Below are 27,664 nucleotides of genomic sequence, written 5' to 3' on the forward strand. Positions count from 1 at the left end.
GCCCAAGTATAGGTGCGACATCTGTACTATTATTTTGCCAACTTTGTTCTAAGAACAAATGAACAACTAGAAGGTGGGGGTGAGAGTGTGATTGAGTTCTAGAGGAGATTCAGAAATATTATCCAAACTTAAGATGCAAAGCATCTAGCTATTTCAAGAAGATATCTAAAGTCTAATTCAAATTGTTAATTGCCCCCATCTCCATGTCATAATGAAGCACTGAATAGGAATTCTTAATCGTTTTTGTGTCATATACTCCTTTGGCAATCTAGAGAAATCTATGCACCTCTCCCCTTTAGAATTATGTTGTTAAATATATGTTAAAAATATAGGCTTAAGATCAATTTTCTGAAATATAGTTATCTAAAAAAATTTCAAACAGGTTCACAAGTCTCAGGTTCAGAATCTAGAACAAGATCTCTGACTCCCTAGAACAGGGCAAATTTATATATTAATATCAAAACATCATCATTCTTATTAACACTTTATTCTTATCTAGTATTCTGTTTTGCTAAAGCCATCAATATGATTTTTCCTGAATTTTTCTCTCTGGATGAATAAAGTATATAAAGTAAGGCTGCCTGAGTTAGCCATGAAATCTTTCTTCTTCCTTGCAGTTAAGGCCATGGCCATAAGGGATGGGCCAGGGGCAGCCCCTTTCTTGGTAGCTGGGACTCACAGTGGATATGCTGGAGCACTGAGATCTCTGCTAGCAGGTGTCTAAAAAGGAGTTCATTCCCCTGCTTCAAAACCCTAAGTTCTGCATTCAGACACTATTAACTGATGTTCAGGAACTGGGTTTCGAATGAATTGTTCTCATAATATTGGCAAGCTCCATAGGCATTCTCCTTAGTTCTGATGAATGCTGAAATGTATTTCCTGATTGCATACCCCATATCTCCCCACATTGCAGCCTGAAAACAGTCCTGTTTTGTTGCTTTTTATGTGGCAGGGCTACTTATTATATAGTTTAGAGTCAGGTGCATATGAAGAAGAGGTAGAATTGATATTTAATTATTCTTTTTCAGTAATGTGAAATGGACATTTTATAGTTTTTTTCTATTTTTAAACTTGGCCTGATAATATGCTTTCCCTTGTCTTGTTAATCAGAGAGCATAGATCTCGAACCTAATTACATGCAGCTAAATTGTTCCAAGATGTTTACTTATTCATGCTTTTATTGGATGTATCCATTTCCAATAGCTTTCAGTGTCATTATAAATGCAATAATCCTATGGTGTTAGTAAAATTGCTGCTTTATGCTTCGGCTAATACTGCTTCTGGCTATCCCCTAAACTAATGCACAATGATTTTGGCCACATCAACTAATCTCATTACACTGAGATATTAAAGCATTGTCCATTTTAGAAGTTTCTTTTAAAAAATATACATTTTTTAGTCTAAATGCTTTGTTTACTATTAGATGACATCATTTGGCTCATAGCATAAGAACTCAGACTGTCCATGTTTTAATCACTTAACTGATGACCAACCAGTAGTCTGATGCTTTCCTGCAAGAGTCAGGGAGTGGCAACATATTTAAAATAACTTTTATCGGCATTTCTGAGTCTCTTGTCTGGAGTTCCATTGGGAAAGTGAATTTTACTTGGCTTTACCTGTCCTCCCACTTCTTGTTCTTCCAAGCCTGGCTCTAAACCTTATCATTCAATTAAAATTCCTCTCTCCAAAGTTACTTTTCATATAACTGCCAAATCTAATGGCCTCCTATCCGTCCTCATTCTTCTTGACCTCTCTGCAGGCTTTGACAATATAGATCGCCTTCTTCTCCTTCATATTCTCTTGTCTCTTGGTTTTTAGGACACTCTCCTCTCCTGGTTCTCCTCCTACTTATCTATTCTTTCTCAGTTCTCATTTGCTTAGTCTTTATCCAGATCACACCTGGGAAATAAGGGTCCCAAAAGGTTCTGTCTTGGGCCTTCTTCTTTTCTCCTTCTAAACCTATGGTTCTCGACCTTTCTAATGCCGTGACCCCGCAATACAGTCCCTCATGTTTCAGTGACCCCAAACCAAAAAATTATTTTGGTGGCTACTTCAAAACTGTAATTTTGCTATAGTTATGATTAGGAATGTAAATACCTGATATGCATTATGGATTCTCATTGCTACAAATTGAGAGTGTGAGAACCGCTGTAACGATTTCATTTAGTGATCATATCAACTCCAGTGGATTCATAACTGATCTATTTCTAACTTCTCTGATGATCTCCATTCTCACATTTTCAATCGCCTATTAGACATCTCGAACTGGATGTCCTCTAGACCTTAAACCTAATAAGTACAAAATATAGTCCCAAATTCTTAACTTTCTTATCACTGTTGAGGTCACCATCATCCTCCCACTCTCCCATGCTCAGAATTTAGGTGTCATTGTTAACTCTTCACATTCTTGGAATCTCCATATAAAACTTGTAGACTTTACCCTCACTCCCTCTCCTATCTATGCCCCCTTTTCTCCTCTGCTATTCCCACTTCCCTGGTATAGGCCTTCATCTCCTCATGTCTATGCTATTACAATAGCCTACTAGTTTGTCTGCTTGCCACAAGTTCTATATAGGGACACCAGCCTTGAGAAATGCTTAAGAATGAAATTCTAAAGACATAAAGGGAAATAATTCCAAAGGGGAGGAAAAATGGGAGTTTTTTTTTTCTGAAGACATGTAAATACTTCCCAATCAACTTAGATTTTTTTTTAAAAAAAGAAGCTAGAAGATAGAAAAGGGTAAATATTAAGATTATAATATGGTTATATAAAATAGTATCAGGAATACTAAAGTTCAGAATGAGCTAAGATTGGCAAGTGAAACTAAAGTTTTTTAAGTTACATTGGGAGGAAAAAGAGAGAAAAGCTGAGTTAGTTAAAATATTGAACAACTAGAGTCAGGATTCAAAAAGATATTAAAAGGATAGAGCCGTAGACTGAATCTATTAAGATGGAATTCAGTAGAGATAAATGAAGTCTTACACTTGAGTAATTAAAAGAGAATCAACCTCACAAGATAAATGAGAAAGGCATGATTAGACAATGGTTATTCTGAAAAATATCTGGGGGTCTTAATGGAATGTAAACTTATTAGTCAGCAGTGTGATTTGGCAGCCAGAAAAACTGATGCATTCTTGAGCTGCATTAAAATAAATGTAACTTCTAGGAATAGAGAAATAACATATTTCCAATATATTGTTTCCAATAGTTCCAATATACTCTGTCTTCCTTAGGCCTTATGTGTAGTAGCATTTTCATTCATAGTTTAAGAAGGACATTGATTATATAGAGAGTGTTCAAAAAACAGCAAAAAGGATGCCAGTATCCTTGAGGACTTTGTGTCTGGGCCATATAAAGAGTGACTGAAGGAACTGTAAATGTTTAAATGGAGAAGGAGAGACTCGGGGGTCAAATGGGAGCAGTGTACAAGTATTTATTTATTTGTGTTCAAGGATTTTAGGAGAATGTCAGATGGAAGAAAGCTTAACTTATTCTCTATGGCCCTAGTAAGTGTGTGAGGCTGGACTTGAACTCAGGTCTTCCTAATTCAAGGCCTGGCACTCTATCCACTGTGCCACTTCTATAAGAAACATTTCCTAACAATGAGCAGCGCCCAAGAGTATGATAGATTTTCTCAAGAGTTGATGGGCTTCTCATATGTAGAGCTCTTCAAGCAGAAGCTATATTACACTTGTCATATATGTCATTGTGGGCTGCTGAGGTGCTTTCCAACTCTCAAATTCTATCACTGAGTACCTTTCTGCCATATGAAATTATGTCAAATTATGATTATGATGAACATTTAAATAGTATTTTAAAGTTTATAAAGCTTTGTCCTACCTGTGTGGCAGGAAATGCAAGTACAGAGGGTGGGAATGAGGCTTAGACTAATTTACTTCCTCAGTCACACAGAGTCAGGATATGAACCCAGCTTTCTTGACTCCAAGTCCATCATACTTTCCTCTACACTATCTCTACAAACAGATTACTCATCTTATTTTATTCTTGTCTTTTATCTCTCTTTTCTCTATATATTCTCCCTTGGTAATTTCCTTCAATCCAAGAACTTCAATGACCATTTCCAAACAGATGATTCCCAAATATGTGTTTCCAAGGTTGATTTCCTTTTTGAGCTTTATATACATATTTTCCATTGCTCTATAGGAACTAAATATCCAAATCCAAAGATCCACGCTAAATGTCATTGCCCATTACTTTTCTCTGTATAGCTCTCCTAACTTTTTAGTTCGCTATTTTTGTCCATGTTGTCATCTTCCATTTTTGTAATTTTGAGATTATTGCACCATGCTTTGTATGTAGTAAGTGCTCAGCAAATTCAAATGAACAAGCATTTGTAACACACCTACTATATGCCAGATACCCTGTTAAGCTCTGAAGATACAAGAAAATTGGGTGGGGAGGAGATAATCCTTGCTCTCAAGGAGTTCACAGTCTAATGGAGTAGAAAACATAATATGTATATAAAAGGTTTATGCAGGATAAATTGAAGATCACCAACAAAGGGAAGACAGGAAGATTAAGGAGGATCAGGAAAATCCTCTTCTTTTTTCTTTTTAAACCCTTACTTTCCAACTTAGAATCAATACTATATGTTGGTTCCAAGGCAAAAGAGTGGTAAGGGCTAGGCAATGGGGGTCAAGTGACTTGCCCAGGGTCACACAGCTGGGAAGTGTCTGAGTCCAGATTTGAACCTAGGACCTCCCATGTCTAGGCCTGGCTCTCAATCCACTGAGCTACCCAGCTGACCCCTCAGGAAAAGCTTCTTGCAGAAGGTGGGATTTTAGCGGAAACTTGGAGAAAGTCAGAGAAGCTAGAAGGTAGAGAAGAGAATGGAGAGCATTCTAGACATGAGGGCCAGTCAGAGAAAATGGTTGAAGTTGGAAGGAATGTTGACTCCTCTTGCTATTTATTGAATCTCCATGAGATCTCTCAAATCCATCTCCTCCTTTCTAGTTTCACTTTTGAAACTATACTTGAACAAGCTCTCTGGGTTTGTTATACCTCTCTTAGGCTGACTGAAGCTATCTCAAGAGGACAGGGACTATCTCTGATCTAACCTTTGATTGCATCTAGACTCTCTCCATATTTGGTATGACATTCTGCACACAGTAGGTACTTAACAAATGTTTGCTTTTGTTATAAAATCTTCATCTAGTGACCTTTTGGATTGCTATTTACAAAGCCTTTTTATGCCCTGTTGACTTTTTACAACTCTAGACATAATTACATACTGCTGGGTTTGTCCATAGGTTTGATGAATGAAGTTAAAAAATTGTTCTGGTTTTAAGACCTGGAGTTTCACTTGCCTTAATACCTTCTTTGTAAAATAAAATACACTGGGGGCAGTTGGGTAGCTCAGAGTACTGAGAGTCAGGCCTAGAAAAAGGAGGTCCTAGGGTCAAATCTGGCCTCAGACACTTCCCAGCTGTGTGACCCTGGACAAGTCACTTAACCCCATTGCTTAGCCCTTACCACTCTTCTGCCTTGGAACCAATACACAGTATTGATTCCAAGATGGAAGGTAAGGGTTTAAAATAAAAATAAAATAAAATGTGCGCATTTCAATGAAAAAAAAGTTGGATGGTGAGATTTAAAAACATGATGCAAATATTTTTAAGGTTAATTCATTCAACTTTGAACAAAACCTTTCTGGATCCTACTTCTTCAAAGTACTTAAAATATTTTACCTAAATTGTTATGTTTCCCAAAGAAAGACATTACTTTCCTTATCACTTGGTCTTTCTGAGAAATTCTAAGAAGTTTTCTCACTCACTTCATCTCCTATGAAATATAAGTATGCATTTCCCGACTTCTTTTTTCACCCAAGAAGTTCAAAATATCTGAGATCAATCAAAGTTGACTCTTTGGGGGTGATCTACATTTATTATATAATAGCTATTTGAATATATGCTTCTTGAGGACATATATTGTTTTCATAGTTGTATTTCCAACACCCTTTGAAGTAATGCCTTATGCATAGTATATATTCAACTTATCTTTGTTGAATTGAACAGATCATATGTAATAAAATCAAAGGAATCTTACCTGATCTTTTCGCCTCTTGAAGGATGGAGTATGAGATGGGGAAGAGCCAGCACTGAGAGCTTCTTCAATATCTAAATTTAGTTGCTCTAACTTCTTCATGACACAGGCCATAGAGTCTGACCACGCTGAGCCCTTGGGTTGTATCTAGAAGCAAGGAAAACCAGAGGGAATACATGAAATCAGAAATTATTAGCTCTACTGTGAAGTTTGCTTCAAATGCATTTCTGGAGGAGAAAGAGAACACGACTGAATCAAAACCCAAAGATCCTCATTGCACTATGCAACACTTTTTTGTTTGTTTGTTTTAAGCTAAGAAATTGCTTGATTATTTTGGGTCAAAATACAGAACTATGATTTATTCGTAGCACTGGAAGACCTGTAGATGCATTATTATCATAACAATATTGATTTTCCACAAAAAGCAATTGCTAAGATGAATATTGTATGAGACTTGGTTTCAAAATTATCCCTCTTCTCTGGCTATATTTGCTGAAAGCCATCTTCTCATCCTAATAGAGCATACAATTTGGCTTCACCGTATGCCTTCTTACTTTATGAGCATGTAACCCTTATGAAAGTCAGCAAAAATTCTGCCAAAGCAAGAAATACAAGATCAGGTCCCACATCTTATGACACTATTTATATTATCGTCTCTTCTTTAAAAATATGTATAAGTTCTAGTCAGCTGAATTCTCTTCACTAAACATATGTTATGCACTCCAGAGCATTCCAAAGCTTCATGTGAGAGTTATTTCCGTGAATGGTTTTGGTTGTGTCTTGCAACTTCAAAATCATGACATCTGAGAAAGCTAAATATATCATTTTACATAATGAATAGTTGACATTTCAAAGTGCCCATGACTTCTGCATGCACAACTTTAATTTGCATTTGCAAAGTGGGCAAGTATGCATTCAGTTGTCAGATGTGTGTACACACAAATAGGCTTCAGCTATACCAATTCTGGTAGCCCAGAAAATGACCTTAAATATTTTAATATAAATCACCACATCAAATAAAATGAATAAAAGAAAGATAAAGTGAGAAAAGCAAGGATGTTCTCTTCCAACTCTCTAAGGAAGTGAGTGTATGTTAGGTATTTTTTTGAAAGCATCTCTTCACATTTATTTCAGGTTGTATTTTACATAGTTTTTTTAATTCTGGGTAACAAATGGTACACACTGTACATATGTTTAGGGGTAGTTTTTTAGAAATTAAATATTACCAGTGAAAAATGAGCATGTGATGGGTTGGGAGGGAGAGGGGTTAATTAATTTTACACTATTTACTGACTGCTTATTATGCATCTGGCAATAATTAATGCACTGTATAGGACTCAAAGATAAAATGTCTGCCTTCAGTATTTTCCAGATTGTCTGTAGGAAGAGAACCTTCAAAGGTGATAAATACTATGGAGAAAGGGGCATGGTCAAGGTGCACCCCCACTTTTTCCAAAGTCCCTCTTCTTTCAGGATTCTCTCTCTGAGGAGAATTTAGAACCACATATGTCTTCTCCCTTGAAGTTGGAAGCCAAAAATATCAAGATCTCTTCTCATTCAACTCTGCTCCTCAAGCAGACTTACCCTATTGAGTGACTGAACTCTACCAATAAGGAAAGTCTTCTATAGATTGGCTTTGAACATCTGGTTATGTCACCTCCACCACTACTGTAACTATAATAATAATAATACTTTTACACACTAAGATTTTCAAAGTACTTTACACACATTCTTTCATTTGAACCTCATGAAAGTTCTGGGAGTTTACTACCAGGGCTATCATTATCTCCATTTTTACAGATGAGAAAACTGAGGCTTTTTCAGAGAAATGAAGTGCTTTTCCTATGGTCACACAAAAAGTAAGAAGTCCCAGGGATGGATTTTGAATCCATATTTTCCTGATTATAAATCCACAACCATATCCATTAGATCCCATTATCTACCAAGACACTTACAATCTCTCTAGGGGAGATAAATTTAGTGAAACATTAAGATCATAATCAAGTACTAAATTGTGAGAAAATTATTATGTCATTAAGAGATAGGTTCAAAGACACTCAAGGTGCACTAAAATAGTGAGTGTTTCATGGAGGAAGTAGGACTCCATTTGTGCTTTTAAGAATGATTATTATATGAATGAGCAAAAAGGAAAGGACTGGGAAAAGGGAAACAATTTCAAGTGAGGCAAACACATGAACAAAAGCACGGGAGTGACAATGTCTGGAGAACTCAGTGGGAAATATGATACAACATCACAAGTCATGAAAGGTAGATAAATTTATCCAAGGGATGGAGATGAACAAAATCTCATTGCTCTAGAACTCATCTGATTTGAACCACATTAAAAATCTATAAGCTAAATTCATCAAAGTTAGTCTTGGGAAAATGGACTATTCATCAAAGAAATGTTTAAAATGCCATGAGATATAGTTTCATCATGAATTAAAGAGTAGGTGTGTCAACATTAAATCATGTAAGAAAGTGATTCCAGCCAAAGGACATATCAGGTATTGAAAGGTTTTATTTTTTAATGTAAAAATGTATAAGGTTTATTGTATGCATCGATACATTTCAATCATCTCATTAAATATTTCTACTTTGTGGAACTATCCAATGTAAAGGACTTTGCTTCTAGTAGCAATGCAACAAGCAACAACAATGCAACAAATCCTGAAGGATTTATGGGAAAGAATGCTAACCACATTGAGAGAAAGAACTATGGGAGTAGAAATGCAAAAGCAAAACATAGGACATTATTCATCACATGTATAGATGGGTATGTGATTTGGGGTTTGGGCTTTAAAAGATTGCTCTATAGCAAAAATAAATAATATGGAAATAGGTATCAAGTGACAACATTTGTACAACCCAATATACTTGTTTGTCAGCTCTGGGAGGGGGAGGGAAGAGGGAGGGAAAGAAAATGAATCATGTATGCAGGGAAAAATATTTAAAAATAAAAAATAAATACTTCTTCTTTGAACTAATTTTGTCCTCTGGCTTACTATTAAAGGTAAACACATCAGTGGGTGTTTATGAACAATAGTTTTAATGAATGTGGACACAAAGAATACTATAAACTTGGGATAACTTAATTTTGTGGACCCATGCTGTGAGTTTGGATGATTGCTCTCATACTAAGGAATTCTATTACTTTCCTTATAAGTTATTTTGAGGATCAAATGAGATAATGTAATAAAGGTTTTATACACCATTAAGTGCCACATATTTGTGAATTATTATTGATAGAATATACCTCCTCACTTTGTTCTAATTCTTCCCTATAACAAGAACAGGGGAGGGGAGAAGAAATAGAAAAAGAGACCTAGCTTGCTGTCCCTTGCCTCAGGTCAACCAAAAAGTTGCATCAAGCTTTTTGGCAATTATGAAAAATGATGGAAAGAGCCAAAGAGTAAAGGGAATTTGAATTGATGGCAAATGGCAGTTGGGGTAAAGTGATGCAGGATGTAAACCCAACTAGGGAAATTTTCATTTAACTATTGTAATACTGAAAGAAAACTATCTCTTTGATCTCACAAACATTTTTATTCAAAGAAAAAAACCAAAGTTCCACCTGAAATTGACTACCCCCACCCCGGGAATTAGTCCTTATACAGACCAATCCCATGCCTGGAAGGAGGGGGCATGGTCCCTCCCTAGTGTGGGATCGGTCCACTCATAGACCAATCCCATGCCAGGACGCAGGGAGGAGGGACCTCTGGGGCATGCCAGGGGATCCCAGACACAATATTTTTAAAACCCACACTATGTAGCCCAGTCAATTAGTGGGCAAAATTTAGATAGTTAGGGGGAGAGGAGAAGGGGTTATGATAGAATTTGAGTGACTGCCAATTTTAGAGCAGCAAATGAAGAAAAGCAACAGGGAAATGTCTCAGGGTAAGATCCAGCTTTGGACCACACAAGTGTCTTTCTTTCTGTAGTGAGGAGTAAGAGTGTAGGAGTGGGATGCTTTTATTGAGGAAATAACCTGAAATGGCTTCTTTGAACTATGTTTTTTAGTTTGCCCATAGAAAAAAATAGGAGGTCTGAATCTAAACTCCTAGACTGAACTTGGGTCTTGGGTTTGGCTTACCTAGAGACAAAGGATTTGGGGCTGTGTGATATTGGAAGAGCTACCCATATCATAGTCATTAATAAGATGACAAAGTCACACAGTTAGAGCTGGAAGTCACTTTAGAGGTATTCCAATCCAATCTCCTCATATTTAGAAGAGGAAACTAAGGCTCAGAGAGGGGAAATTTGCTGCCCAGAGTCACGTAGTAAGTGGTAGAGTTGAAATTTGAAACCAGATTTCTCCGACTCTAAACCTAAGGTTCTCTTAACTATACCACGTACTGAGCTGCATTCCTTTTTCTTTTACCATGATTAAAGAACCATATATGTGCAATTAAGTTCTATTGAAATGAAGCAAGAGAAAGGGATGGAGTTTTCCAACAGATGAGTGCTGAGCCAAAATCTTAATGAATAAATCTACACGTACTTAAACACTTCGGAAAGCAAAATCAGCATTCTCAAACACAAAAAGGGTAAGCAAGCAGAAAGATGTAGTCAGCTTCCTGAGAGGCACAGAGAGCTGTGTTGGCCAGAGTGTCCTCTGGTGCTGAGTGAAGCACACAATCACTGGAATGAACATGGGCTTGCTATTTTTGAAAGAAAGGTGTTTCACACCTTCAACCTCAATTAAGGTAACTAATAAGATTCTCTAAGACCTGATAACTTTATTAGGTAAGATCAATTAAATGTTTAAATTGGGTATGAACAACTAGACACTTCTAGTGAATCAATTAAAAACAATAAAAGGTGTAACTTGGAATGAGGAGTGTAGTGTTTTGGACTATTGGATCAAATCAGATGAAGAAACTGTATTTTAGGAAGGACCTCAAGCTATGTTCTTTCACTTTCACCTGTGGTCTCTCTCTCCTCTTTGGCTGACTTATTGGTCCTCACCTCCCCAATGAGTATTTTTCTCCTCACTAATTTTCAGTAACCCTATCTGTATTATTTTCTTCCTTTAGAATATAAACGTTTTGATAGGAGAGAATGTCCTATTTGCTTGTATTTATATTCCTAACAGTTATCATAGTCCGTCATACAGAGAAAATATATAGTCTCTCTCTGTCTCCCTCTCTCTCTTTCTTTCTCTCTCCCCTCCTCTCCTCCATTTGACACACTTTTTAGTGCAGATGGATAAATATGTACTAGGCAGACAGAGAAATAGAGAAAAAGATAGAGATCTATCTAAGTTCATACATATATACATATATATGTGTATGTGTGTGTTTGACAGATATTTCAGTCAATCCTCTAGATCACTTTGAGAAATCAGAGTTCCTCCTATAGCAGAGAACAGGAAAGGAGAGTTTAGAGAAGCCTAGCAAGAGGGTCAGTCAGTCATATCTCCCTATCTCATTGACCAGCAAGTTCCTCCAGACCCATTAGACTGTGAACTCCTGAGAGCAAGAACTACTTTTGCTTTTCTTTGTATCTCCAGTGCTTAAGAACTCCTTAAAGTGCTTGGGTACCCTGTTAGAGCTTACTAATTTCTGTACTATGAGTATCCAGTGGTGGGAGAAAGGGCTCTCACCAGTGGCCTACAGATTGATACAAAACCATGGTCTAGAAGTCCTTGGTTAACTTCAATTGAAGTCACTTTTGGAAGGTTCTTGCAGATTCATAGAATCAGGTTTTTGGCTCATGTTCCCATTCATCATTTCCCCCAGAAAAACCAGAATTGGCTTGTGTATTATTAGTCTCTACAAAAACAAACAAACAAAAAAACTATAAAGGTGCCTCAGCTCTTATACAAGCACTTGAGCTAATAAGAAATTGAATATAGATTTTATTTAACCTCAAAAAAAGAGAAAAAAATTGCCTGGGCCTATAAACAATAAAGACAGCTCTTTTCCCTTCTTGGTGAACTTCTTGACTTTCTCTATGACCTATATAGCCCTTCAAATGAGAATATTATACCAGGATTAGAACTGTTCTCCTCTATAAAAAGGAAATTTATTCTTGTTTACCCCTACCCTCCTGGACTTTCACAATTCATAATATAATTCATAATATCAATGAAGGGCAAAGTCCAGATAAATTCCCCCACATCTCTTCTCTATGTTCTTTAACATTCTCTCCTGATTTGTCCAGAAACTCTTCCACTAGTTTATTGTAGACACTCCACTGCTACTAGTTTACATCCTCGCAGCACCTGGCTAGGCCCAAGAAATTCTCTCAGCTCATCTTTCTGTCTTCCTACTACCATGTTTTGGGCTCCATATTTTCTTTCTTTCTTGAAGGTCACATGGATCCATGTGCACCCAGTTCCTTGGTGCTTATAGTTCTCTGGAGGACCATGTGGTACTCTGTAGGAGCTGAATGGATCTGCAACCTTTCCTTAACAAAACTGAGCTCCAAATTTATACATAGCTTCCCTCTTTTCCTTGCCCATTTTATCTCTGTCTATATCTGTTTGTGCATACTCCTTTTTATTGACTAAGTTCAAGATTATAGCTCACATGTTTGAAATGAATCAATGTTTGTCCTTAATGTGATGGTAAAGGGGCAAGAGAATAATGATGATAATAAATAACACTTAAATGGTGTTTCATGGTTCTCAAAATTATATAGCTAATATATATATATATATATATAATCTCATTTGATCTTCTCTGCAATTCTGAGGTAGGTACTTTCTATTAAAGATGAAGAAATAGGGGCTGAGAGAGATTGATTGTTACTTACTAGGGATCATATAGCTAATAAGTATGAGGTAGACGAGAACAACACTGCTATTGAAGACCTATTGAGCAAAAAGAACAAAGCCTTTATGGAGTGGCAAAATAACCCAAACTCTGCTCCTAAAAAGGACAGATTCAAGTCTCTCCAAGCCATGGCGCAGCGTGAGATCAGGAAGATGCAAGACCGATGGTGGGGAAAAAAGGCAGAAGAAATCCAGTGTTTTGCTGATACAAAAAACTACAAACAATTTTTCAGTGCCCTCAAGACTGTCTATGGGCCATTAAAACCCACCACCACTCCTTTGCTATCCTCTGACGGTGACACTCTCATAAAAGATAAAAAAGGCATCAGCAACAGGTGGAAAGAACACTTCAGTCAGCTTCTCAACTGACCCTCTTCAATCGACCAAAGCGCCCTTGACCAGATCCCCCCAAACCACACCATTGAACAACTTGATGTCCCTCCTTCAATAGAGGAAGTCCAAAAAGCCATTAAACAAATGAGTGCAGGCAAGGCACCAGGTAAAGACGGGATCCCAACCGAGGTGTACAAGGCCTTAAATGGAAAGGCGCTCCAGGCATTCCACATAGTGCTGACCAGCATATGGGAAGAGGAAGAAATGCCCCCAGAACTCAGAGATGCCTCCATCGTAGCCCTATACAAGAACAAAGGCTCACGAGCAGCCTGTGACAACTACAGAGGCATCTCATTACTCTCCACTGCTGGAAAGATCCTCACCCATGTTATACTCAATAGACTCCTGCCATCTGTTTCAGAGCAGAACCTGCCTGAATCACAATGTGGCTTCCGACCAGATCACAGCACCATTGACATGGTCTTCATGGTGAGGCAAATGCAGGAAAAATGCCTTGAGCAGAACCTGAATCTCTACATTGTCTTCATAGACCTGACAAAGGCATTCGATACAGTGAACAGGGACGCATTGTGGGTGATCCTCAGCAAGCTCAGTTGCCCATCAAAATTCGTCAAACTGATCCAGCTCTTTCATGTCGACATGACAGGGGAAGTCCTATCTGGTGGAGAGACTTCCAATCGCTTCAACATCTCCAATGGCATGAAACAAGGCTGTGTCCTCGCTCCAGTACTATTCAACCTATCCTTCACCCAAGTATTACGACATGCTGTGATGGATCTAGACCTGGGTGTCTACATCAAATACTAACTGGATGGCTCACTATTCAACCTTCGCCGCCTGACTGCAAAACCAAAGACAACAGAGAGACTCATTCTGGAAGCTCTCTTTGCAGATGACTGTGCTCTCATGGCCCACCAAGAAAATCATCTCCAAACCATTGTGGACAGGTTCTCCACCGCAACAAAACTGTTTGGCCTGACTATCAGCCTCAGCAAAACAGAGGTGCTGTTCCAACCTGCACCAGGGAGGCCAACGAACCAGCTGTGCGTTGCAATCGACCGCACACAGCTTTCCAACGTCAATACTTTCAAGTACCTGGGCAGCACCATCGCCAACGACGGGTCCCTAGACCACGAGATTAATGCCAGGATCCAAAAGGCCAGCCAGGCACTCGGGCGGCTGCGCTCCAAAGTCCTCCAACATAGCGGTGTAAGCACTGCGACGAAGCTCAAAGTGTATAGCGCAGTGGTCCTCAGCTCGCTCCTGTACGGTTGGGAGACATGGACACTGTACCGGAAGCACATGAAACAGCTGGAGCAATTCCACCAACACTCCCTCCGGTCAATCATGAGGATCCGATGGCAGGACCGAATCACCAACCAGGAAGTCCTCGACAGAGCCAACTCCACCAGCATCGAAGTCCTGGTCCTCAAGACCCAGCTACGATGGTCTGGTCACGTCATCCGCATGGACCCACAGCGAATACCAAGACAGGTATTCTATGGTGAACTGTCAGCTGGACTCAGGAAACAAGGCCGACCAAAGAAAAGATTCAAGGATCAGCTAAAGTCCAACTTGAAGTGGGCTGGCATGACACCAAAGCAACTAGAACTCGCTGCCTCTGACAGAAGCAGCTGGCGAACCCACATTAACCATGGCGCCACCACCTTTGAAGATGAGCGAGGTCAACGTCTTGCTGCTGCGCGTGAACGCTGACACCAGGCCACAACCGCACCTCCCGTAACAACTGGCGTCCCAGGCCCCATGTGCCACAAACTGTGCGCCTCAGGCTTTGGACTTCAAAGCCACATGAGGGTACATCAATAGATGATAATGCACAAAGACAATAGTCATTCTCGGTCACCGAGAGACTACCACTACTACTTCCAAGTCCAGAATTGTATTCCCTCCATCCACTGAGACACCTAGCTGTTGAAGAAATACCCAGAGCCAGGCTAATTCACAATTTACCAAGGGAATTTTATCAGCATATTAAGGAAACTCAGAGAAATTTAAGAGGGCCTTATCAGGCTTCTCTTGTGTAAATATCCTGCAAATATAAGAAATATTATTTTATATGTCTTTAAGTTGAATATGTGAGGCACTATAAAACAATTTTATAAATACTTAATTTTCTACTATTATATGAAAAGTTTATCAATAAAAGGCCAATAACTGGCACTTTATCAGAGGTATTATTATATTATTATAGTCCCCAGACTATAAAAAGGAAAAAGAGAGGAATAGAGATATTACATGACTCATTCATGGTACTCAACTAGTGCTTGTCAGAAGTGGTGTTCAAACTCAGGCTCCCTAACCTAAGTCTAGCACCCTACCCACCATCAAGAAACTGCACAATTATCCTCAATCCTATGGTTTGTTGGAAATTTTATATGCAATTTATACTCAATGCTATAAGAAGGTAAAATTTTAAAATATCTCTAATTTTTTTTATCATTTGATAAACTTTTCTACTGTAGTGTTTCTGAAACTGCATTCAGTATTGATGAAAAATGAGCTTTCATTATCTTAAAATATAGTTTAATAAATCAATTTAGTAAACCAACCTTAACTAATTGCAAATTTGGCCCTAAATCCTCATTTGACACTGCCTATAGACTTTTGGAAGAATTATATTAAATTATTGTTAAACTGTAAAGTCTTTTATAATAACACTCACCAAAAGGAGATTTTGTGCATTGAGATTTGTTCAAGAGAAATAAAAAGAATTTTAAACATTAACTGTAAAAAAATAAATTATTAAGTTTAAAATCACAGAAAGCTTTAAGTGTTCACCACTATTTTAAGAAATAAAACTTCAGGAAACAAAAGACTAGTTGAAGAAATATGTCAATTGATTGGAACAACTAAAAAATTCAAACCAGCTTTTGTATATCAAATGTGCAACATCAATGGCACATCCAATGAGAAAAACTCTTTAAAAAGTCTGTAGTTGGTTGTTGGTTTTTTCCATGTGTATGCAAACTTCATCTTTGGACATTAAACACTGTAGCTTGTTTGAATTGAACTAATTTAAATATGTGAAATATACATGTAGTTGTTTTTTATCTGATAAAGCCGAAGTAAATACATTCCAGGCCTTCAATATGATTATTTGTGCCTTGGGGATAAAAGGAATTTTGCACACTGGTTTACAGCTTCTTATTTTTCAACAATAATCGTATTCAGTACAGTCAAAGGCACATTTGTTTCAATGATGTGCCTGGGAGTGCACTGCAGTAGGGGAGATGGCTGCCAGACATCTATACTTAAATTTGTTGGAATGCTGCAGAAAGCAGTAAGTGCTTAGAGAACACCCAGAGGTCAGAGTTACCACTGCAGCTACATCACACCAAGCTCTGCAATTAGAAAGCTTGGTGATTTTTTGAGTCATAAATACATCGGGGTTATGGGAAAGCTACCCTTGGTTTGACATCCCATTTTTTTGTGCTCAAAAATGAATTCAATACATGCTATTGTTCTCAAAGAGGAATAATGATATGCCCCATTTATCTAATTGTACAAAAAAAACCTGAATATTTTACCCAGTGTCAATGGCTTGCCTAACAGTAGGCACATAATTAATGTCTGAAATGCATTGGTTTACTCTTGAAATGCCAGCCCCATCAAGATTTGATGTGGGATGTGCAAATCCAAATATGGAAAACAAAAATGAAAGATTTCATTTTTAACTTTTAAAAATTGCCTACATTTTGGAATTACTTGCCATATTTCTTTAGAAGTTCTGGTTTTAAGTTATAATGCTTTTTTAAGGTCTATGCCATGAGATTATCTTATAAGAGAGAAAAAAAAAACAAAGCAAAACTTCTGTATGATAAGGTTTTTTGGGCATCTTATTAGTCCAATGTTCTAATAGTGGTTATTTTCAAGAAGTATCTGACATATGCCAAATGTGTCAGTTTGATGAATTGACTACTTATTTAATTTCCAAAACAATTTGCTTCCTTCTAGATAGAACTCCAATTTATAATTAATAAGTAGATTCAGATTCAGAAATTAGGTTTATATTAATACTTTACATCATATACTCAGATAAACTCCAATTAGATATATGAATTAGATATAAAGTCATATTATAAACTATTAAAAGAGCAAGGAAGGACTGACATTTTGGATCTATGGTTAGAGGAAGAATTTATGACTAAATTTAATGCCTGTCATATAATAATTGGTTACTGACTTGACTAAATAGGTGATAGAATGGATCATGCAAGATGAAATGGACAATATTGATAACCAAACACTTTTTTGCAAACATGTTTGCAATATTGATATAGAGCACATTTTTGCAACGTAAATACAAGATAGCAAAAATTAGAAGGGAAACCTACTTGGGGGGAAGGTCTTTCAACAGATGAACTTTATAAAAGTCTCATTTCCAGGACATTTAAGGGACTGATTCAAATTAATGTTAAGAGCCATTCCCCAATAGATTAAATGGTCAAAGGATATAAACAGGAAGTTTTCAAAGGACAAAACTTGAACTATCAACAATTATATGAAAAAATGCCCCAAATCACTAATACTTAGAGGAATAAAAATTAAAGCAACAGATATTCTACTCAAACCTATCAGATTCGCAGATGATAAAAGTGAAAAATGGCAAGTTGGAAGAGTTGTGGCAAAACAAGTATATTAATATATTGCTGATAGAGCTGTGAATTGGTTCAGGTATTCTGGAAATCATTGCAACTATGCCCAGAAAGTTACTAAACTGTCCATACCCGATCACCTATACTACTACGTCTAGGCCAAAGAAAAAGGGAAAGGATCCATATGTAAAAATAGCAGGTCTTTTAATAGAAGACAAAAATTGGAAAATAAAGGAGTCCTACTAGAGAATGGCTACACACATTGTAATATATAAATGTACTGAATATTATTGTGCCATAAGAAATTATGAAAGGGAAAATTTCAGAGGAAGCTGGACAACTTTATTAGCAGAGCAAAGTGAGTGGAACTAAAACATTTTGATAAAAACATTATGGAGAAAAACAACTCTGAAAGACTTTAGACCATTTTTTCAACACAGTGATAAACTAACTCAAAAAAAAACTAGAAGACAAAACATACCACATACCTCCTGGCAGAGAAGAGATTAAATCAAAATATAGAAAAAGTCATACATTCTTAGTTATAGCTAATGTGAGATTATATTTTGTCAGACTGTATAGTTACTGAGGGATTTTTAAATTATTAAATTATTAATAAGGGAGAGTTTTAGTGGAAAGGATATATTAATAAAAATGGTATACTTTTTAAAAACCTGAGCCAGATTAACCATCATTAGTTAGTTTTACAATGTCTACATATATAGAAGGAGTGTTAAATTGTTTCACAGCCATCCTGATCAACCATTTTATTCAAGTTAATAAATATTTATTAGTGCTACTACCACTATGTTTGACAGGCACTATATGAAGTATTGGATATATGAAGAAAGTTTAAAAAATAATCTCTGTTCCTGAGAAGCTCACTGTTTAATGAGGAAGATAATATGAAAACCATTATATACAAGTAAGGTATGCCCAGGATAAATTGAGATTGACTGAGAGAAGGCACTAGAATTAAAGGGGATTGGGAAATTTTAGCTGGGACTTGAAGGAAGCCAAGAAAGTCAGGAGGTAAAGCTGGGGAGGGAGGGCATGCCAGGCATGGAGCACAAGTGCTGAAAATGCCCAATTAGGAGACAAAGTATCTTTGGAGGAAGTGCAAAAATGTCATGGCATTGAATGGCAGAGTATGCAGAGAAGAATAACACTAGAAAATTATGAAGGGACAGGTTATAAAGGGCTTTAATTGATCCCAGAAACAATAGGGTGCCAATAGGAGTTTACTGAATAGGGGGAGGAAGGATGACATACATCGTCAGACCTATGCCTTAGGAAGATCAATTTGAGAGCTGAGTAAAACTTTTTCAGGCAAATTCATTGGGGGTATACCTGTATTGCAGGGCAGCTAGGTAACACAGTGGATAGAGTGCTGGGCCTAGAGTTAGGAAGACTCAACTTCCCAAGTTCAAATCTAGCCTTAAATACTTACTAGCTGTATGACCCTGAGCGAGCCTCTGTTTCTTCATCTATAAAATGAGCTGGAGAAAGAAACGGCAAACCACTCTAGAATCTCTGCCAAAAAAACCCCAATGGGGTCACAAAGAGTTGGACACAACTGAATAAGAACATCTATATGTCTGGGTGATTAAATGAAACCCAGAGGCATTTGATGACTGAGAGTCTGCCTACTACATGGGCAGTTTGTGGCAGACTGATTTTCCCTAAAATTATAGTTCTCAAATGACTTTACTACTTTGTGTACAAAATAAAACCTTAGTGTAAATAAGTATAGTGGGCTCACCTGGAAGTGACATTTTGTATAAAAGAGATCAAAACAGAATAGAGATTATTCATTCACTGGAAATCATTATAGGGAGTAAAACCTATTTTCTAGCAAGAGAAGACTTATTTCTTGACTGACACACTTGACCGATAAAAAGATGCAATCCCTTCTTGCCTGAATGGAAACTATGTTCCCTGTGACTGACATTCCACCAATACACCCAAACCAAAGAGCTTATATAAGAGATTATAATGGGCCTTTTGAGACTGATTCTTCGGGTAAAAATCAGAAATGATGGTGTGGAATAATCTTGTAGGTAAGCTTTTATGACTAAGATATTTATGTTCCCCAAATACTCCCAAATAAGCATCTTTTAAAATGTTATAAATCTTTAAAATTCTCTGTAATCTTTAACTCTTTAGACATTTTTATAAACAAAAGAAGCTTGCATATCTCTGCTAAATCATGGCGTTTATGTTTTGCATCCAAAGTGATCACAATAGATCACTTTACTGGCTAAGTTTATTGAAGCCTTTATAGTAACCCTCTTCCAAGTTATGTCCATGGCTATGATGGAAGGTGGCCATTAGATATCTTTAGTCTATTGAGCTTTATTTCTGAAATTTCCAAACAGATTATTTTTTGCATTAAGTCAAAACCCTTTCTACTCTTTTCTCTTCTCTTCTCTTCTCTCTCTCTCTCTCTCTCTCTCTCTCTCTCTCTCTCTCTCTCTCTCTCTCTCTCCCCTTAATTCCTTCATTTGTATTAATTAAAATCTCCATAAAACCCAGCTGACTTGGGTATTTTCATATTTGGGAATTTTCCCATGGCGACCACTTATTTTTAATATAAATCAAGACACTAAAAATTATCTTTACAGTTTGACCAAAACCTTTACAGTTTTGGCAATTCACAGACTTGGCAAACCATATTTTTCACAGTTACAGTTTGGGAGATTCACACATTCAGACATTTGGAGATTTGGAGATACGGACAATTCAATGGTGGAACTCAGCCTGGAGGAGCTCACTCAGACAGCTTCCTTGAGACAGCCTTATGGTGAGTGATAAGGCTGACTTTTCTTTTCCCTTGGGCTCAGGGAGGCCACTTTGGCCAAGACCTTTAACTCCTGCCTGGCTCAACCTGAGTTTAAATTAACTCTTTCCTCTCTCTCTTCTCCTTAATTCCTTCTCTCTATATTAATCAAAATCACCATAATTTCCAGCTGACTTGGGTATTTTATTATTTAGGATTTTCCCTGGTGACCAAATTAATTTAGATTTAAGTCACAATGCTAAAATTATCCTTACACTGGGCTTGCCATGGATAGCTACAGGAGTATTCCCTTGGACTCCTGTCACTGGAGCTCTGACCTCCAGCAAAGCACTGACTCCTCTGATGTTTTGAAGTTCACAAGATTGTTCCATCTGCAGTACTCTTTATCTAAGGATGGGAAAGAGGATATGCAATAGATATAGTGAGGGATGTCCACTCCTACCCAGAGGCATGCAGCACTTCTTTGTCTTTGACTGCTAGGGTGAGAGAGAGGGAATTTGGCCAAGCAGTGCTTCTCCTATGAACACCTCATTCCTGATCAGTGGCCACTGAGAGGCTTCTCTTTACTTGCATTAAGAGAACAGGGAATACTCACAGTATACTTATGCATGCTTTAAAAGCAGAGGTCTGGGCTTTTTTATTCCATGACATCCCATACTTGTGGAAGCCATCTCATCAAACATCCATGGGATTCTCCCATACTAACTCTCAGGAATAGGCCCTTATTGGCTAGTCCTGTTATATACATAATTTCCTATTTCTGTAACACATGCTTGTAGACACATATTTGCATACATATATGAAAGTTTCTTTTTTTAAGGATTGGTGTATACTACTTAAAATTATACCAAGAAATTCCTGATGTGGTTTCTCTCTGTGTGTATTTATACATATCTAATATTTCATAATGTAGGGATTAAAATTTATGGAGGAAAGTTAATCCTATCTTCACTATACACACATACACACAGAGGAACACAAATACAAAGATATATATCTAGATACACACATTTATTTTATATCTGTATCTATCTATCTACCTATCTATATCTATTTATTCAATTAATCTACATGGATGTTTGTGTGTATGAAATTATACCACAAGTTTCTTGGAGTAATTTTAAATATTTCCTAAATTTCCTCAAGTTCCAGGACACTTACTACCACTCTACTTCAGCTGCTCATAGGCTTGGCCATATCTTAAATCAGCCATTATTCCACATTGTTATATCTCCAAGATCTCACACTGTAGCTGTTTTTCTTTGACAAGACTTCCTTTGATTCAATATCTCTTGCAACTGGTATTTCTGAAAGTGTAATTGCTGCACCTGTCAGGATAGCAGGGGTCCTTAGATTGGCCATGGAGTGCACAGAGTATATTCAAAGTTTTGGTTCTCTAGCTTCAGGGCAGGTAGTAGGGTAAACAGAGTTCAAGTTATTTCACAGGAGCAGACAACAATCCTAGACTGCAGACAATAGGCAGGATGCAAGAAAGTTAGTATACAAGGGCAAGAACCCTGGCAACAAGATCCAAATTGAGGAATTCAGAATGAACCCAGGCAGAGGCAGACACCCTCTTACACTCTTCCTCTTCTTCTCAACCCTGAGGTTCTGACAAAAGATTTGCCCTCATGTCCTTATATAAACGTTTAACCTTGAAATTGAAAGATTACCTAAGACTTTCTATCTTTCAATTCTATGAATTTAAAGGACCAAATCTCATTTTTCCAGACATTGTTCCTCTTAGGGAAAAGGATCAATTAAATTTTCTTAGGAACCTTTGTTTTGACTGAAACAGAAAAAAGGACTTTCTGCTGGAATTAGTGTGGTAGTAAACATTAAAATGTGTATTAAAATATAGGATCATAGACACTATGGCACAATGAATAGAATGCTGGACTTGGAATCAGGAAGATCTAAAATTCAAATTTTGCCTTAGACCCTTACTTTGTGACCCTGGTGAAGTCATTTAACCTCAGCCTTAGTTTCTTCATTTGTAAAATGGGCAGATTAGGTGGTCCTGGAGTCAGGAAATCTCATCTTCCTGAATTCAAATCTGGCCTCAAACACTTACTAGCTCTGTGACCTTGGGCAAGTCATTTAACTCTTACTTTCCTCAATTTTCTCATCTATAAAATGAGCTGTAGAAGGAACTGGCAAACCAATTAAGAAAATCCCAAATGGAGTCATGAAGCGTCAGATCAAAATGACTGAACAACAAAATTATTTAACTATAAATGTAAAGTAAGGTATATTATTATCATTTAACTTTGTGTTAAATAAGCTTTAATAGATTGGGCTGGGAAATTAAGTACCTTTATATATTGTTTCTGTAAAATTCTATATTTTTCTAATGAGAATAGGGGAAAAAAAGCTTCTCTCTTCTTTTCTCCTTTATGGTAATGGAGATAATGATCACAGAAACCACATTAAGAATTTAACTGTGCAACTCAATAAGCATGTTTTTATTTATCTTCATCCAATCCTTCTCTTGTCATATCCTGAGAGGCTATTGGCCATTCACTGTAAAGGGTTATAAATAAAAATTAACCTAAAGGCTTATTACTATCTTTGTAAGCCTTTATAAGTAAAGAAAGAGAGAGACAGAAGAGAGTTTTCAGACTTTGTAACTTTAGAGAAAGATCTATCCCACCACTAAAGCTTCCTTGTTGCTTGCTATAGATCAAGACATAAGGTAAAGCTCAGAGAAAAACCACCAGCGCAGACAGGTATGGAAGTCAAGAGACAAATGACTTTTCAAAACCTCTCACTCCTCCCTTTCCTTGGCTAATGGCTATCAAACGCCATGTCATCTGCCCTACCATGGTGACGTTAGACCAGGTCATTGGATCAGCAGACACCGCATGTGACTCTGTAACTCCTGTGTCCCACCACTGGGTGTAGAGGGATGGAGATATTTTACTTCACACAATTGGAATATAATGGCTCTTGGAGTCACTCTCTGGGATCCCAAGGAGTTTCTTCCTAAATTATTTAATATCAGGTTGAAATTGGGGAGACTACACTCCTTATCTTTCTTCTTCCCAAGGAAGCATGCTAGCAGCAAGAATATTGCAATAGGAAAGTCAATGTGCACATGAGATATGGGCTCAGTTTGGGGTGGTTTTTGCCATTTCTTAGAAATGTAAAAGCAAAACTTGACCTATAGTTATACTTGACAATTCTTTTGGAGATTTTATATGAAAATGACAAATTTATAATCTTGTGAAAGTGGCAAAAGCCACTTTCATTTGTAGTGGTATATCTGGCATAAAATAATTTTGGTTTTGTAAGCACCAATTTAACAAAAATTCTGGGACATGATTTATGCACAAGACTTACCAAATTATGTCAAATTTAATGAATACATAACTAATAGAAAATTCAGCTAAAGATAAGATAAGGATTAACTAGCAAGGAGCTAATAGTATTTGGAAGATATTCCATGTGCTGAAAATTGGCATTCAAAACCTTTATTCCATTTAAACCCTTAACTTCTGCCTTAGACTCAATACTGTGTATTGGTCCCAAGGTAGAAGACTGGTTAGGGCTAGGCAATGGGGGTTAAGTGACTTGTCCAAGATCACTCAGTTAGGAAGTATCTGAGGCCAGATTTGAACCTATGACCTCCTGTCTCTAGGTCTGGCTTTCAATCTATTTAGCTACCTAGCTGCTCCTCAAAACTTTTTTTAATAGTTAACAATGCCAGGTCATTTGGCTAAGAAGTATAACAATTTTCCTCTGAAGCAGGTTAAAGTCTTTGTAAATTAGAGATGGAAGACTCTTTGATTCAATTAATATTATTTGTAGAGGGTCTTTATTTTTTGACTTGCAATTTCATTGCTTACAGAGTGGCCTGGGGTACTAAAAAATTAAGCGGTTTAATCATAATACAAGCCAGGGGTCAAATTTGAGTCCAAGTCTTCTGTACTCCAAAGTTTTCTCTGCATCAACTCAGATTGCATCTAATTTATAGATTATTAACTATGCAAGATAAAGAAAGAGTCTGAGAGAGTAGTTGGTCCTTTTCCATAAGGACTGTTCAATCTAGTAAAGGTAGTAGGATATTTACACATCAAATGGGAACTGGCACATGTGCAGACTATCTCTGATGATGTTTCTGTCAAAAAGGCTAGAGAACCTGCTGCCTGGAGAAATTGGGATGATGTGCAATGGCAGCATCTTGGAGAGACTATAGAGAGTGTGCTGATCTTTTGTTAATGAATTTTAGACTGCTAACCACAGTTGGGAGAATCCTTTTCAGTTGGCTTCATAGCCAGAAGTGAGGAAGCCTTTAAAAGACACTAGCCAACCAGACCTTAGCCATGCTCCTTGGCTAATCTCTCTTGGTTTGACTCTTTCCACTGATGGTGTCCAATATGAGACAATGATTGTGAAAGAAGTAGGCCTTCTTCCCTCTGAGGAGGTTCAACATCTGGGTCCTTTAAAATGGTCCTTGGTTCCTGATTGCCTCAGCGTTTTTATTCTTTAGGTGAAGGAAATTAACCTATAAGCTCTGTCCTTGTAAAGTTCAAAAGTGTAGGGAAGTGAGCTTCCAGGTTTCTGGGAATCCAGGAATCAATGGTTTGAGATTCCAAGAGTTTGAATTCAGGTCAGGTTTGCAGCTAGCCCAGAACAATTAGAGACCTTTGGGATCTTGCCCACTCCACTGGTAGATAAGACAAGAACTCATTCAGTGTCATTGTCAAATTTGGACATTAACTTGTGATACCAATGCTATATTGGAAATGAGCTAAATATGAGCGCATTCTCCCCAGAGGCTGAGGTGGCATATACATCCCTGAGGTGTTAGAGGCAACTGTTTATTCTTATCAAAGTTTCAAAGTAAATATACCTTTCCAAAAATTAACTGATGTTAGTTACATCAAATGGGGGTGCTAGTCTGGAGTCATGGAGGCTGCCTGGTAGGGGCTCAAACCAATGACATTAGTAAAGGACATCCCCCATTGACTGGGGAATGGCTGAAGAAACTGTGGTATTTGTTGGTGATGGAATACTATTGTGCTGAAAGAAATAACAAACTGGAGGAATTCCATGTGAAATAATAAGCTGAAATGATAGTATATAAAACTAAAATAATAATTTCTAGAAAGATACCTGATGGTAATGGGATTTTAGTGGATCCAAGAATGATTGTTTAGGATCAATATCAGAAGGGCACAGGATTTGGGAAGTCCAACAGGATAAAGCTTATAAGATACCAAATATTATTAAACAGGGTTTATTTAAGATGAGGAAAGGAAGGGAAGGAAATTGGGATAATCTATCTAAAGAAATAAATAAACCTCCCATCAAATCTAGTTGGTAGCTTTAGAGAGATGGCATCTGCATTGTCACTTACCTGTCTACCTAAAAGTCCCAGTTCCTATAACACAATACACTTCACTAACCCAAATCACCCCGTGGATGGTGATAGAGGTAGTAAGGTTGGAAGGTAAGCAGGAACAGTGCTCAAAGGGAAGGTCTCACTGACAGATAGCTTTAGGTATCTCAAGCAGCTCTGTAGGACTATCAGTCAACAGGATACATAGGTACAGGTAGTTGGTAAGATGGATAACAAGGAAAGTCGCAGGAGAGAGAATAACTAGTTCACCAGGTCCACCATAGGAGACTAGACAAAACTCAACCTCCTTCAACAGCTTTACTGTCTGATAGATGAAGCAACAGTCCTGTCACTTCTCCAGAATTCTGGAACTTTCCTGTTTTTGCCTTTTCAGCAGCTCCTGCTCCTGCTCATTTCCTTATAACACATGTGAATTAGAATGACCTCCAGGAACTGATGCAGAGTGAAAGGAGCAGAACCAGTAGAACATTGTACACAGAGACGGATACACTGTGATACAATCGAATGTTATGGACTTCTCTACTAGCAGTAATGCAATGACCCAAGACAATTCTGAGGGGCTTATGAGAAAGAACACTATCCACATCCAGAGAAAGAACTGTGAAAATGGAAATGCATTAGAAAAATATGTGATTGATTATGTAATGTGATAGGGATATGATTGGAGTTCCGATATTAAAGATTCCAGCTACTGCGGATATGAATAACACAGAAATAAGTTTTGAACAATGATACATGTATAACCCAGTGGAACTGCATGTTGGATTTGGGAAGGGGAAGGAATCATGAATCATGAATCATGTAACAATGGAAAAATATTCTAAATAAAAAAGGGGGGGAAATAACCTGAAGAACTTAAGTTAAAAAAAATAGAAAAGGACATCCCCCAACCAGAGTACCTTTAGAACCTTGAAAGGGGGATATAGATAGCCTTTTTTGGGGGGAGAGTGAAGTCAGGACACACAAGAAACTAAAATATGTAGCTGACTATAACGTATAAGGGAGGTAGAGTGTTCTTGTAGTTCAAGTACAAAAGAAATTACTCCAAGCTCCACAGAAGAAATGGTATTTTAACTGACTTTTGAAGACTGTGTAAGATGTAGAAAGACAGTGCATCCATTCCAGACCTATTATGGCAACATAAGCAAAATTATAAAGACCAGAAATGGTGAGATAAGTTCAAAAAATAACAAGTAATTCAGGTTGGTTGGTACTTGTCACCTATATGCAAAAAACAAAGGTCTAAAATGGCAGCAATATATTTGCAAAAAAAGTGTAATTTTAAAATAAAGATATGTTTTGAAAAATAATAGGCTCATACAATTTCATAGAGTTGGAAGGGACTTCAATAGTTATCTAGTCCAATTACATATCTATTGAATGCTCATCTCTAGAAGATAGTGGACAACTGATCAGGCATAATATAGTGGAAAAATAACTGCCTCTTGAGTCAATGGACCTTGGTTCAAATCCTGCCTCTGTCATTTAATATCTCTGTAACTTTGACTACATCAAATTAAAAAGCTTTTGTACAAACAAAACCAATATAACTAAAATCAAAAGGGAAACAACAAATTGGGGAAAAAATCTTCATAGAAACCTCTGACAAAGGTCTAATTACTCAAATTTATAAAGAGCTAAATCAATTGTACAAAAAACCAAGCCATTCTCCAATTGATAAATGGGC

At 37.3% G+C, this 27,664-nt stretch overlaps 1 protein-coding gene across 5 annotated transcripts in view; it reads right to left on the bottom strand.

Moving 5' to 3' along the window:
* Positions 1 to 27,664, bottom strand: part of STARD13 (StAR related lipid transfer domain containing 13) — a 799,642-nt gene that overhangs the window by 516,543 nt on the left and 255,435 nt on the right. For all 5 annotated transcript variants that reach the window (XM_007495305.3, XM_056825164.1, XM_056825162.1 and 2 more), the window contains one exon: positions 6,068 to 6,211. In XM_007495305.3, the coding sequence (XP_007495367.1) occupies positions 6,068 to 6,211 (144 nt within the window). The remainder of the gene's footprint in view (positions 1 to 6,067; positions 6,212 to 27,664) is intronic.

Source organism: Monodelphis domestica, chromosome 4 (assembly GCF_027887165.1).
Source record: "Monodelphis domestica isolate mMonDom1 chromosome 4, mMonDom1.pri, whole genome shotgun sequence".
NCBI lineage: Eukaryota > Metazoa > Chordata > Mammalia > Didelphimorphia > Didelphidae > Monodelphis > Monodelphis domestica.